The sequence below is a fragment of the Tachypleus tridentatus genome, chromosome 9, assembly GCF_004210375.1.
Source record: "Tachypleus tridentatus isolate NWPU-2018 chromosome 9, ASM421037v1, whole genome shotgun sequence".
Classification (NCBI taxonomy): domain Eukaryota; kingdom Metazoa; phylum Arthropoda; class Merostomata; order Xiphosura; family Limulidae; genus Tachypleus; species Tachypleus tridentatus.
The window spans coordinates 151,771,810-151,786,873 of NC_134833.1; the positions used below are offsets into that span (position 1 = coordinate 151,771,810).

The 15,064-nt window shown below is 33.2% G+C and overlaps 1 protein-coding gene across 1 annotated transcript in view; it reads left to right on the forward strand.

The window, feature by feature from the left end:
* The window catches only part of LOC143227526 (serine/threonine-protein phosphatase 4 regulatory subunit 4-like), a 55,903-nt gene that overhangs the window by 14,548 nt on the left and 26,291 nt on the right, over window positions 1-15,064 (forward strand). The window contains exons 3-14 of the mRNA XM_076458966.1: window positions 1,280-1,358; window positions 2,419-2,569; window positions 8,096-8,169; window positions 9,000-9,106; window positions 9,994-10,101; window positions 10,950-11,071; window positions 11,640-11,762; window positions 12,023-12,153; window positions 12,977-13,060; window positions 13,159-13,278; window positions 14,195-14,272; window positions 14,800-14,877. Of these exons, the coding sequence (XP_076315081.1) occupies window positions 1,280-1,358; window positions 2,419-2,569; window positions 8,096-8,169; window positions 9,000-9,106; window positions 9,994-10,101; window positions 10,950-11,071; window positions 11,640-11,762; window positions 12,023-12,153; window positions 12,977-13,060; window positions 13,159-13,278; window positions 14,195-14,272; window positions 14,800-14,877 (1,255 nt within the window). The remainder of the gene's footprint in view (window positions 1-1,279; window positions 1,359-2,418; window positions 2,570-8,095; window positions 8,170-8,999; window positions 9,107-9,993; window positions 10,102-10,949; window positions 11,072-11,639; window positions 11,763-12,022; window positions 12,154-12,976; window positions 13,061-13,158; window positions 13,279-14,194; window positions 14,273-14,799; window positions 14,878-15,064) is intronic.

Sequence of the window (15,064 nt, forward strand, 5' to 3'; positions counted from 1 at the left end):
CAATATTAGACTGTTTTTCCTAAGATCATGTTTCACTATTATAGTTAAGTGTTTGATAGCTAACAGTGTTATCAAACACTTTTTGTTTCGTGTGTCTGTTTCATACGAAAAATAAAGATGTTGTGCTAACCACAACCATTTGGAAACAAGTACTTGCAAGAAATACTTAATTAATTTGAAATCTAATTAATTTTAGTAAGCAAACCAAGCACATAAGAATATGAGTTATTGTTCTTAATAACTAAGTTCTTAAGGAGTTTTATTTGTTTCTCAGTAACTCGCCAAACTCTTAAAGAAATCAAAGGCTTAATGTTGATAAACAACAGTTGAGGAATCTAGGATTGTTTATTATGACAGCCAAACTTTCTTGAATTTGGCTGGCTGGTCCTGATGTACAAATACTATGTAATCTGTCAGATTATTGGTTTTGTTAACTAAAGATGCTAAGGGACCATTTATGTATTTTTAAATAATTTATTAAAACTTCACTTGAAAGATTAACAAATGAAACCAGTTATTGAACATATTCTAAGAAGATAGAAACAGCTATTTTTTGCTTATAGTATAATATTCCTGTACAGTTGCAGAGGTTGTAAACAGTTACTGATGGGAAGTGTTCTGTAATTATAAACGTGTGTAAATAATAACTTGGAATTTGTCATATGGGCCCTATTAACATTTTCTAATATTTAATGTACTAGATTTGTGTAAAGAATTTTTGTTTTTCATTTTATTTGTTTCATGAATTAGCAGAATAAGTAAATATTGGAGAAATTCTTTTATTGTGCTCTGTGCAATATTCTGTACTTGTACTTTGTTTTATTGATTTCCAGTTCCTAGGATGACAAATTGAAACTTGAACCTTTTTAAGAAGTTAATTAACAGAGTTAAACTCCTTGTGTAAATAAGAACATGTTTGAAGTTAATCAGTTGTCAGTATGTCATCGAAATAGATTTTAGTTCAGAATGATTAGTTACAGATGGTAAGTTGTGCTGAGAGCTGGGGTCATGGTGAAGGTTTTTGCTAATGGTAGGAAGATCTTTGTAAGATGTGCTTATTACTTCTAGTAAAAAGCTATTGGTTGTTACTAATTTATGATGTTCAGGTGTGCAGTATTTCTTTTTCCATGTTTTTATATCTGTAGAAAATATAACACTAGACTGCTAAGTTTCATTCTTTACCATCCAGTTTTGCCTGTAACCCCAAGAATAAGTAATGTACTTCTTTATGTGATGTACTTCTTTATCTAATGTACTTCATCTATTTTTATATATACAGTCCTGACCAAGTAGAGCAGAGACTGAAAAATTTAGAAGTGAAAGAAATTGATGAGATCCATAATAATCCAAATGCTCAGGTGAATCCATAATTTAAGCTATTATATAGCTTAATATATATCAATAATATATTCTTTTACAGGCTCAAAATTAAGGTCAAAGTATTTAAATGTTCTCCAGATACTGAGATGTGCACTTAACAGTGACATAAAATAAAATTTAATATTTGTGAAAGTAATAAATGGTTTGTTAATATTAGAAAATAGTTTGTGTGAAAGAAACTGTATTTTAGAAGCCTAGTTTTATGATTTAAAAAAAATAAGTTGAATTATTATCCCACATGAAACGATAGATATTTGTATTCCAGAATTATATTGTTACAAAAGAAGTTACTCTTAATAATTGTATTAATATTTTAAATATAATAAGAATTAAAGGATAGATTATTTATTTCATGATTCTTGTATTGTTTGTTATTTAACTGGATGTGAATGTTTAGGTAGTAATGAAAAGTTTTTTATAATTGTAGGGTTAATGAGAATGTAGTTGCAGTGCTTGTGCTAAATGCTTTGAGATATAAAATTTATTTAAAATATATATGTAAAACAGCTCGTTTGGGTCGAGAAAATATTTTGCGTAGAGGAGCGAACAATGTTTCGACTTTCTTCGGTCATCATCAAGTTCACAAAGAAAGAGGTAACTGACCGGAACCTGACCACATGTTTGAAAGGGGTTGTGCAATTGAATGTCGGAATGTAGAGGGCATGCTAAATGTTTGAATATATAATTTTATATTATTTATTTTTAATTTTAATATAGGTATAGAGGTGTACTTTCTTTGTGAACCTGATGATGACCGAAGAAGGTTGAAACATTGTTCGCTCCTCTGCGTAAAATATTTTCTCAACCCAAACAACCCGCTTTTACATATATATTTCTCTACAAGTGGGTTTTCTCGACATCACTGATTATTAATTTAAAATGTAAAGGATATTATCCTAAAGTCCAAGTACAAAAGGCATATACTGATTAAGATATTATGTTTCTTATTAGTTTGTAAATGTTATTTAAATGATGAAATTTTTATCATTTTAGATCTGTTAAACTGAAAATGTGTTAGAAGTTGTAATGTTTTTGTAGGCTGAAGTGGTTTTATCACCCCCACATGAAGACAGACTTGGTGATGGAACACCTTTCCTATCTTTATTCAGTCAAGAGTTTGTTCCTTCTAATACATTTACACAAACATTCTTGCAAGGAATTCTGTCATTTGTTGAGAGCAGAGATCCTGGTAAGGATCTTTATTATAATCTGAATTTTTTTTGTACAATGTTCAATGTCTTTTGTCTCGGATGGTCAAGTTGGCGTATGATAGACACCATATGTATGTGAATATTTAATGCAGACACAGGAATAATTGTTTTAAATTTTGGTTATTATTAATGCTAGTATCAAATATGGCAATATTAAATTTTATATCGTGAATAACGTATTTGACATGAAGTAGTTTTATTCATCTCTTCTTACCTACCTAGGCCTGGCATGGCCAGGTGGTTAAGGCACTTGATTCATAATCCGAGGGTTATAGGTTTGAATCCTCGTCACACCAACCATGCTCATCCTTTCAGCCAGCAGCAGGTGGTGATAACTGGCTGCTTTCCCTCTAGTCTTACACTGCTAAATTAAGGATGGCTAGTACAGATAGCCCTTGTGTAGCATTGCATGAAATTCAAAACAAATCAAACAAACCTTATCTATCTAACTCCCCCATTCCCTGTTATATTAATATCTAGGCCACTGACTGGATGTCTACCATCTGTGTTTGGTTAATTAAAATATTAATTTATAATAAAGCAAAGCTTAATGAACTTGGTTTTGTGAAATGAGTTTTTAATGAGTAATTAGGCTTATGTTTACCATTTTCATTTTAAACTGTAGGTGAGGTATGTTATGCTACTGCAGTACTCAAAATTACTAATTGTGATAACAAACTTTTTTTAAGTGTCCAAGTGCATTATAAAATTGAAAATGTGTTGCTTTTTGTTGATGCAATGCATGATTTTATTTCATAATAGCTTGTCAGAAAGAGGGGCCAAGTACTGTCATCCCCACCCTTTAGTATACCTAACCCTCACATATTGTTGCTAACAGAAATCAGTAAATTTTGTGAAATCATGCTTGACCAACAAAGAGGTAGAAAAGTGTACTCAAGGCAGTCAAATGTTGGTAAATTCCTTTGAGTCAATCAAAATTAATATATTTCATAAAATAAATTTGTGGTGTATTAATTGAATAATTACAATAGGCCTGAAAGTTTAAAACTTCATAAAAGTTGTTTTGGTTTTAATAACAGATTTCCATAATTCTGGTACACAAATTTTGAAAATACTTTTTTTTTTCTCTCTGTCTCTCTCTCATGCTGGTATTTATAAATCACACAAAAAATTTACCACAAATATAGCAGAATATCTTTGGGTCATATACACAAACTTGTTGATATTTTAATGAATAAATACTATGAAAAGAAAATATAATGTCAGAGTTCATGCAGAAACAAATACTGTCCAGAAATAATGTGTCATGAGGCCTGTTAACCATTTATATACTAGAAGTGTATTTTTCATTGGTTCTATAATGATCTAAGATTCATGTTATGGTTGTTCCAGAGAAATCTGTAGTCAATGGTTGTAAACATTTTAAGCATAACAAAATATGACCCAATTTCAATGGAAAGTTTGTACCTCATGGAACAAGTTATTTTTTAACTTAGTGTACAGGAAATACTGTAGGGTGTGTAAAAATCACTTAATTAATAATTTCTGATGCATAGAAAAACCAGTGTTTTGGTGACATTGCATTGCAACAATGGCCATTTGTATTATTTTACTTAGCAAAAAAGTATAACATAACATAGCTGTTAGTCTGTGTACTGGAAGTATAAAATGAAATGTACAGTCAACAAAACTGAAAAATATTTGATTTCTTAACTTAAGTCTTGGTTGATTAAATAGTTTTTGTTTTTTTCTTTTAGATGTTAGTGTTATAAACAGAAAATAACTTAATTCAGAAAAGAATTAAGTCTTCAAATATGTGAAGACTTAACTTCAAAAGTGAATTTATTTTGACGTTCATGATAAACTTGATACACTCAGCTCTAGACAAGGTGATCCCACATTAGATACACTCAGCTCTAGACAAGGTGATCCCACATTAGATACACTCAGCTCTAGACAAGGTGATCCCACATTAGATACACTCAGCTCTAGACAAGGTGATCCCACATTAGATACACTCAGCTCTAGACAAGGTGATCCCACATTAGATACACTCAGCTCTAGACAAGGTGATCCCACATTAGATACACTCAGCTCTAGACAAGGTGATCCCTCATTAGATACACTCAGCTCTAGACAAGGTGATCCCTCATTAGATACACTCAGCTCTAGACAAGGTAATCCCTCATTAGATACACTCAGCTCTAGACAAGGTGATCCCACATTAGATACACTCAGCTCTAGACAAGGTGAACCCACATTAGATACACTCAGCTCTAGACAAGGTGATCCCACATTAGATACACTCAGCTCTAGACAAGGTGATCCCACATTAGATACACTCAGCTCTAGACTAGGTGATCCCACATTAGATACACTCAGCTCTAGACTAGGTGATCCCACATTAGATACACTCAGCTCTAGACAAGGTGATCCCACATTAGATACACTCAGCTCTAGACAAGGTGATCCCACATTAGATACACTCAGCTCTAGACAAGGTGATCCCACATTAGATACACTCAGCTCTAGACAAGGTGATCCCACATTAGATACACTCAGCTCTAGACAAGGTGATCCCACATTAGATACACTCAGCTCTAGACAAGGTGATCCCTCATTAGATACACTCAGCTCTAGACAAGGTGATCCTCATTAGATACACTCAGCTCTAGACAAGGTGATCCCTCATTAGATACACTCAGCTCTAGACAAGGTGATCCCACATTAGATACACTCAGCTCTAGACAAGGTGATCCCACATTAGATACACTCAGCTCTAGACAAGGTGATCCCACATTAGATACACTCAGCTCTAGACAAGGTGATCCCACATTAGATACACTCAGCTCTAGACAAGGTGATCCCACATTAGATACACTCAGCTCTAGACAAGGTGATCCCACATTAGATACACTCAGCTCTAGACAAGGTGATCCCACATTAGATACACTCAGCTCTAGACAAGGTGATCCCACATTAGATACACTCAGCTCTAGACAAGGTGATCCCACATTAGATACACTCAGCTCTAGACAAGGTGATCCCACATTAGATACACTCAGCTCTAGACAAGGTGATCCCACATTAGATACACTCAGCTCTAGACAAGGTGATCCCACATTAGATACACTCAGCTCTAGACTAGGTGATCCCACATTAGATACACTCAGCTCTAGACTAGGTGATCCCACATTAGATACACTCAGCTCTAGACTAGGTGATCCCACATTAGATACACTCAGCTCTAGACTAGGTGATCCCACATTAGATACACTCAGCTCTAGACTAGGTGATCCCACATTAGATACACTCAGCTCTAGACTAGGTGATCCCACATTAGATACACTCAGCTCTAGACTAGGTGATCCCACATTAGATACACTCAGCTCTAGACTAGGTGATCCCACATTAGACTAGGTGATCCCACATAGATACACACTCAGCTCTAGACTAGGTGATCCCACATTAGATACACTCAGCTCTAGACTAGGTGATCCCACATTAGATACACTCAGCTCTAGACTAGGTGATCCCACATTAGATACACTCAGCTCTAGACTAGGTGATCCCACATTAGATACACTCAGCTCTAGACTAGGTGATCCCACATTAGATACACTCAGCTCCAGACTAGGTGATCCCACATTAGATACACTCAGCTCCAGACAAGGTGATCCCACATTAGATACACTCAGCTCCAGACAAGGTGATCCCACATTAGATACACTCAGCTCTAGACAAGGTGATCCCTCATTAGATACACTCAGCTCTAGACAAGGTGATCCCTCATTAGATACACTCAGCTCTAGACAAGGTGATCCCACATTAGATTCACTCAGCTCTAGACAAGGTGATCCCACATTAGATACACTCAGCTCTAGACAAGGTGATCCCACATTAGATACACTCAGCTCTAGACAAGGTGATCCCACATTAGATACACTCAGCTCTAGACAAGGTGATCCCACATTAGATACACTCAGCTCTAGACAAGGTGATCCCACATTAGATACACAGCTCTAGACAGCTACACTCAGCTCTAGACAAGGTGATCCCACATTAGATACACTCAGCTCTAGACAAGGTGATCCCACATTAGATACACTCAGCTCTAGACAAGGTGATCCCACATTAGATACACTCAGCTCTAGACAAGGTGATCCCACATTAGATACACTCAGCTCTAGACAAGGTGATCCCACATTAGATACACTCAGCTCTAGACAAGGTGATCCCACATTAGATACACTCAGCTCTAGACAAGGTGATCCCACATTAGATACACTCAGCTCTAGACAAGGTGATCCCACATTAGATACACTACACTGGCTCTAGACAAGGTGATCCCACATTAGATACACTCAGCTCTAGACTAGGTGATCCCACATTAGATACACTCAGCTCTAGACTAGGTGATCCCACATTAGATACACTCAGCTCTAGACTAGGTGATCCCACATTAGATACACTCAGCTCTAGACTAGGTGATCCCACATTAGATACACTCAGCTCTAGACTAGGTGATCCCACATTAGATACACTCAGCTCTAGACTAGGTGATCCCACATTAGATACACTCAGCTCTAGACTAGGTGATCCCACATTAGATACACTCAGCTCTAGACTAGGTGATCCCACATTAGATACACTCAGCTCTAGACTAGGTGATCCCACATTAGATACACTCAGCTCTAGACTAGGTGATCCCACATTAGATACACTCAGCTCTAGACTAGGTGATCCCACATTAGATACACTCAGCTCCAGACTAGGTGATCCCACATTAGATACACTCAGCTCCAGACAAGGTGATCCCACATTAGATACACTCAGCTCCAGACAAGGTGATCCCACATTAGATACACTCAGCTCTAGACAAGGTGATCCCTCATTAGATACACTCAGCTCTAGACAAGGTGATCCCTCATTAGATACACTCAGCTCTAGACAAGGTGATCCCACATTAGATTCACTCAGCTCTAGACAAGGTGATCCCACATTAGATACACTCAGCTCTAGACAAGGTGATCCCACATTAGATACACTCAGCTCTAGACAAGGTGATCCCACATTAGATACACTCAGCTCTAGACAAGGTGATCCCACATTAGATACACTCAGCTCTAGACAAGGTGATCCCACATTAGATACACTCAGCTCTAGACAAGGTGATCCCACATTAGATACACTCAGCTCTAGACAAGGTGATCCCACATTAGATACACTCAGCTCTAGACAAGGTGATCCCACATTAGATACACTCAGCTCTAGACAAGGTGATCCCACATTACATTTATACTTTAGGCTTATTATACAAACATTCACTACACTTGTAAGGTTTCACATCCTCATTTTACCCATATCACTAAAATAGTAATGAGCAGATATTAATCAAATTATTCTGTGTCTATAAATGTATGTTAGCTTATATGACTCCTCCTATTTTGAGAAATCAAGTATCTCATGAGACTTGCTGGCTTTTATATGGATAAGACTGTAAGTGAAGAAATGTTAAGATTTTAGTTTTGTTTTGTATCTAGTGGTTGCCAGTGCTTGGATGGAAACTCTTCTTGACGTAATCGACTTACTCCCAAAAGAAATTATCAAAAGAGATGTAAGTTATCTTTTCATGTTCATTTTGAGTACTTTTAAAACATGATTGTCAGACCTTGGTGTATAAAATATAATACAGAGTCGCACATTTTCTAAAGATAACAAAACTTATGTCTTTGGTATAGAATTTAGTGAATCTTAGACCATTGTTAAGGACATTTTAAATATTAATTATAATGAAGGTGTTGTTTATCTCTGAATGTTGAACTCTTGGTAGAGTTGATTTTCATTAAACACAGAGAAGAAAAATTTGTTATTTAAGACTATTTTTTCCTGACGTGATATGCTATTAACATAAAAATTTGTTATTTAACACTATTTTTTCCTGATGTGATATGCTATTAACATAAAAATTTGTTAAGACTATTTTCTCCTGACATGTGATATGCTACTAACATATAAATTTGTTAAGACTATTTTCTCCTGACATGTGATATGCTACTAACATATAAATTTGTTAAGACTATTTTCTCCTGACATGTGATATGCTACTAACATATAAATTTGTTAAGACTATTTTCTCCTGACATGTGATATGCTACTAACATATAAATTTGTTAAGACTATTTTCTCCTGACATGTGATATGCTACTAACATATAAAAGAATTGATGTATTGGTAACACTCCATTTTTTTTTTAATGAGAAGGTAGAGCTGCACACAATTTGAAATTCCAGGTTATTACTTTTACCCTACTGTGCTGACAACAAAAACATAAATGTGCTAAAGCTCCGTAGTTTGTTTTATGAAATTCCTAAAAGTATAGTAGAAAGTTAAATTCTCTTCCCATGGAAGTTCCTATTGGTAAGATATGTTTATTTTATTTAACAGCTTTTAACACTTGCTGTCAATAAGGGTCAACTCTCCCAACCTGTTTCTTCCCGACTTCTGTGCTGCAAGATGGTTGGTAAAATTTCTACCAAGTTTGATCCTTACATGTAAGTATTTTTTGTCTCATGAAGTATTACATTTGTGTAATATCTTCTTACTAAAAGTGTGATCGGAAAACTTTAGGTATTTTGTAAGATAGCAACTAGCTACAAGTTATTCAAGTTCATATTTTGTCTTACTTTTATGAAATGTAAATTATGAACAGATCAAAATTTGAATGTAGTTTTGCTGTGTTATATAGTATACTTGAGTGAGGTATTTAGAGTAGAAATTAAAAACATTTTAAACTACAAAAAACTTAAGATTTACAAAATACAGCTTGCATATTTTTACAAAATTACTAACTTTTTATTAGTTTATTTAACATAGTTACTGATGAGATTCCATCAGATTTAAAAAAAACACTTTTTACGAAGTATAACATGTACTCCAGTTTCTTTGTGAGACCACATTGTTGTTGGTTGCTAGGTTTTTAATGTATGAATGACATACAAATATGTAAATATAAGTACTGTTGATATTGGAAATAATTTATCTTTCTCATTACTGCTGGGTGTACCCTTTCTATTTTACATAAGAACTGGCAATTTCATCTGATTTTTTAATATTTTATTTACTCTTTTTTCCTGTTATAAAATTCATAAACAAATAGGAAATTACTCAGTTACATGCCTTGCATGGACCATACTGGTAATTAATAGTATAAAAACAGGTAGTTAATATGAGATATAAGATCATTTATTTATTTAAGAATGCAATATTTGGTGTTTTTTATTTAAAAAAACACTAGTGATTTAGTTCAACAACATATATTTAAGTGTCAAAATGATTTGATAATGACTGATTACTAAGCCTGATAAGCAATAAAACAAGGAATGAAACATTTTGTTTTTTTCTAACATTTACTATTAATATATTTTTTCTTTATTTCTAGCATAAGGAAAGAAATCTTACCAGTTGTTCAATCACTTTGCCAAGATGTTGATTTTGAGGTCAGAGGCTGCATGTGTCGACAGCTAGATGCTGTAGCACGGGGGATCGGGTCTGAATTTTATACTTTGTCGATTTTATTAAGTTTTAAGAAATTCAAATACTTTTAAAAAAGATTTAATTTTGACTTAAATTTACATCCTACAGTTTAATAATCATATAGCTTGGTTTAGAAGTAGAAACAGTACGATAGTAACAAATCTATTTTAGAAAACCAATGAATTAAGATGTTTAGTTTTCAGTAACTGTACAGTTAAAGTAGGTGTCATTAAAAAGATTTAAACATTATTATTTTTATGTCGTACGAGTTTTAATATAATTTTGCGAACTTGGGACAGTAAATCTAACGGTGAGAACAATTTTTTTCTATCTTCGATATAAAGTTTAGGCTACGATTTTAGATTCTCGGTCACTTTTATCGCAAAGAATCGACAATCGCGATTACTTGAACTATGTTTCATATTTTTCATAAGTAAACCCTAGTTTCACTGACCACTGTATTTTGATCTGTCTTGTACATATTTGTCAAACTTTAAGATAATCTACTTTGTATATAATTATTATTGATATTCTTTGACATTTAGATTCAAGACATTAACATTCTGCTATAACAGTTTTAATTAAGTTTAACTTTGATGTTGATATATGTCAAATTTGCGAAATTTTAGCTGAATTGCCATAAATATTTTACTTAGTGTAAAATATCCCATATTTTACTTAGTGTAAAATATCCCATATTTTACTTAAGTTTGTTAGAAAACCTTTTATATTATATGTAGTAAATTATCATAATTTTAATAATATCTGAGTTGGAGATAAATCTGTTGGACAGGAAGAAATTTTGCATGTTCCATTAGATCTGTTTTCTCATACATAGATGTAATTGATTATGCCATTTAGCCTCGAAGCAACAAAAAGTGCTCTTCTACCGGAACTAGTGGAACTAGCCAATGATGAAGAAAGTTATGTTCGTTTAGCTGGTATCGAAACGGTGGTTCGTATGTTACCAATGCTTGATGATGGTGAGTTTTTAGTTACACGTACATTGCTGTTATCATAGTCAAAAAGTATTGTATGAGTTTTGTTTTTGTTTCATAAAGAACACTTTTGTTGGTTTCGTTACAATTTATTACAAATGTTACTCTTCTAGACCTATGAGTGGTTTTATTGGCAGCGGTGAGTGTCACAACCACACATGCAGTCATGTTCTGTCGTTAATTACGTGACAGATGTGTGCAAGACATTACTGTCAAAGGACTGGGTTTTCAGTGACTTTTAACTTTTGAATCTTCTAAAATGTTTACTTTTCATGGACCTGCAGTGATTGGAGTGTGAGAAGAGAGGAAATGGGATGGTTTCTGAAACCGTATTTCTTGATTTTCATGTATGTTCTCTATTTGTTATAATAAAAATAATTTAAATGTAGAAATTAGAAATGTATGCTAGATAACATTAGATCAGGTGAGTTATTTCCATCCAAATGCAGTATAGAACCATAATAAAAGATTGATTATATTGACTAGTAACACTGAATTAAATAATTTTATAAATATAAAAATGATTTAAAAATAAATATATTTTGTGTTTCAGAAACGTGTATTCACACAGTTGTTCCTCTGGTTAAGAAGTGCTGTGAAAACTTTATGAAGATGGAAGATTCCACCTTGCCTGTGGTTGCCAAAGAACTTGGGAAGCTGTGTTGTGGATTGTCTGGTTAGTAGTTGGATTTATTATGGATTAACTTAGTTTTGCCTTTTTTGAGCCCAGAAGATTTGTTGGCAAGTTCATAATTTAGATCTACATAGATAATATGCACCTCTTTGCCCAGAGATTGCTATGAGAGGTAACAGAGTTCTATAGTTGTATGAATTTTTTAATTCATATTAGTATATATATATATATATAACTTCCACATTGTTTTCAATGATCACAGTTTTAAATCTTTATTAGAGTTACTGTTTTTATTTCTATAGTCAATCTCTCAGAAGAACAGCGTACGTGGTTTCTGATGTATTATAGAAAGCTGGCTGTATTGGGTCTTCCTGCTGTAAGGTCTTCCAATGAAGCATCTAACAAAAAGTCCTGTAAGCTTTTAAAAATAATTAATTAATTAAATTAATTTAAATTAAATAATTAATTTAAAAATAATTACATATTGTCAAATGTGAAATTGTAACAAAAATTCACATTTAATTATTATATTCTTCATTAAATATTATTCAAATATTTGTGTGAGATGTCAGTGTTAGATATGTATACTTTGTATTTTTTACATATTGTTCAGATATATGTTGGTTTATTTAAACAATTATATTGTTTGTTACTATAACTGACAAGAGTTTGGGCTAATGTTTTATATATAAATAAAAACAAGTTGTTGTGATATAATGTGCTCATTTGGAAAGTTTGTTACATATGATATTCCTAACACACCCAAAACTTTTTGTAACTCTATGCTAAAAGAAATATCAAAATGAGGATTTTATGTTGAGTTAGACATAGTTACAACATAATGTTAAAGTATACTTTTTGAAGTTATTAAAATGAAAGAATGATTCTTCTATGTTTGCTATTTTTCACTTTTGTTCTCAAAGATTTAAAGACTTGCATGTTCACTTATTATGCATATAAAGGATTTCAAGTTGTGCCTTTTCAGCGTATTCTACTGAGACTTTGTTCTTATTCTGGTATAGTGGGCATGACCATCGTTTAATTTGCGACTTTACTAGCTTCATTTATTTGTGTGTGTGCATTACAGTAGGTATTACCATCATTGAAGGAGAGTAAGTATTTTCTTTTATTTCTAAATTGTATTTGTTTGTGGTATGTGGAAAACGGTACGATTTATATGTAATTCAATAGAGGAATATACTAGTGAAGTTACTATGTTTGTTAATGTTTCATATTTTCTGTCATCAAACTTGTAGATGCCTGATGTTGTGCCTCAATCTGATAATCAAGACACAGACCGATATATGGAGTGCCGTCTTGCTTGTGCTTACAATTTCCCCGTAAGTATAAATTCATGAAAATTGGAGAAATGCTTTTCTACCAAGTAATTTCTTTTAATGACCAAAGTATCAATTTGAAACTTGTTGGGTTTTTTTAGGCCATGGTGCTGTTTGCAGAACCTGTAAACTTCTATCGAGAGTTGTACAATACTTTTCAGTCATTGACAACGGATCCTTCGTCAAGTGTAAGAAGAACTGTAGCTTGTGGAATTCATGAGGTAAGGTTACTAAATAATAAACAGTTATGTTGATCAAAGACTTTAGAAGATCTAAAGTGGTGTAAGATTTATTTTATAATGAAATTACTCTTAATGTTTGCAATTAAATACTTTTATTTTATAATAAAAATATTTTTACGTTTGCAGAAATAATACGTATACATGTATTTTGACTTTATTGTCCTACTATTGGAGCCTATGATTATTACTTATTTTTTCAGATCCATCATGGGACCTGAATTGCTTGGTTTTGTATAAGCTGATTAAATATTGTTAATAGATGTGCTAAACATGTACTGTAATTTATTACACTGAAAGAATTACCCATTTCATAAAAGTTATCTGTAACTACTAAGCTGTAGTATAAATTAAATTTAGGTGAATTTTTAGGCTTAAGGCTCACTATGCATAGAGCTGAATTACATATAATTTTAATGATTTGAAAACAAGCAAAGTTTAAGCTTAATGGGCCCTGCATGGCCAGAAAGGTTCAGGTGTTCGACTCGTAATCTGAGGGTCGCAGGTTTGAATCCCTGTCGTACTAAATATACTTGCCTTTTCAGCCGTGCAGGCGTTATAATGTGATGTTCATATCCTACTATTTGTTGGTAAAAGAGTAGCCCAAGAGTTGGCGGTGGGTGGTGATGACTAGTTGCCTTCCCTCTAGTCTTACACTGCTAAATTAGAGAAGGCTTGTGCAGATAGCCCTCGAGTAGCTTTGCGCGAAATTCAAATACAAACAATTAAGCTTAATGTTGAATATGTTATTTATGAAATCATATTCTATTTCTATTCATATAAAATATTAAGAGGTACACAATTAACTTAATATTTAATAAATAATGAACCAGTAAATTTTAACTTGTATTATTTAACTTCTGATCTACTAATCTCCCCTTTTAATACTTTTACATAGGTTACCAAGATGCTGGGAACAAAAGCATGTTTCATCCAGACAGAATTAATCCAGCTGTTGACAGATGATACACTGGAGGTGAGAAATGCTGATGTTGTTTGCTTTAGATACCAATAATGTTTCAGTTGTTGAAAAACACGTTTACTTAATGAGCTGTAATTGTTCTACTGTAATATAGAAATACTCTTAGTACTACTGAAATATTTCATTTCTTTCTTTGTGTGTGTGTGTGTGTGTGTTTTGTTGTTAAAATGAATATACTAAATTCTCAGTGTTTGTTTTACTCTTTGTATCTCAGACCGGTATGGGTATTCTGAGATAGTTTTATTTCGAGTGAGTTTCTCGTCATCAAGAATTACCTAACTCTTTGTTTAGTTTTTGTTCTCAAGATTTTGAGAGGTCGTATTTTGGGATTTATTGATTTATTTATAGCAGTTATTTTCATTTCAGTTTTCTCGGCTTGTTAAATAATGTCTTGTTTACGTTTCTCTTTGGCATGCTATGTTTAATTCATTCTTTCTCGGAGTTCTTTGTGAAATCACTTGAACCTGAAAAATAATTTTTGAAACTACGTGAATAAATCAAACTGTTCAATTTCTTCCCAGGTTATTAAAGGTCTTGTGGTTCATTTACCAGAGACATTGGAGGTCATAACTGCAAGTAATGAACTCAGAGATGAGAAGGTATGTTTTTATTTTTTTACAAATAATAAAGGAAAGTGTATAGAATTATGTCATTTTATATCAGAACCAAAAGCCTATGATAATTAAGAATGGGATTTGGTTGCTGATTGCATTTTGCTTTGTGTTAATTTTCTAGATGGATCTCTAAGCAGGATTTCTTTTGATATAATAGAATCAATTTTGTTAG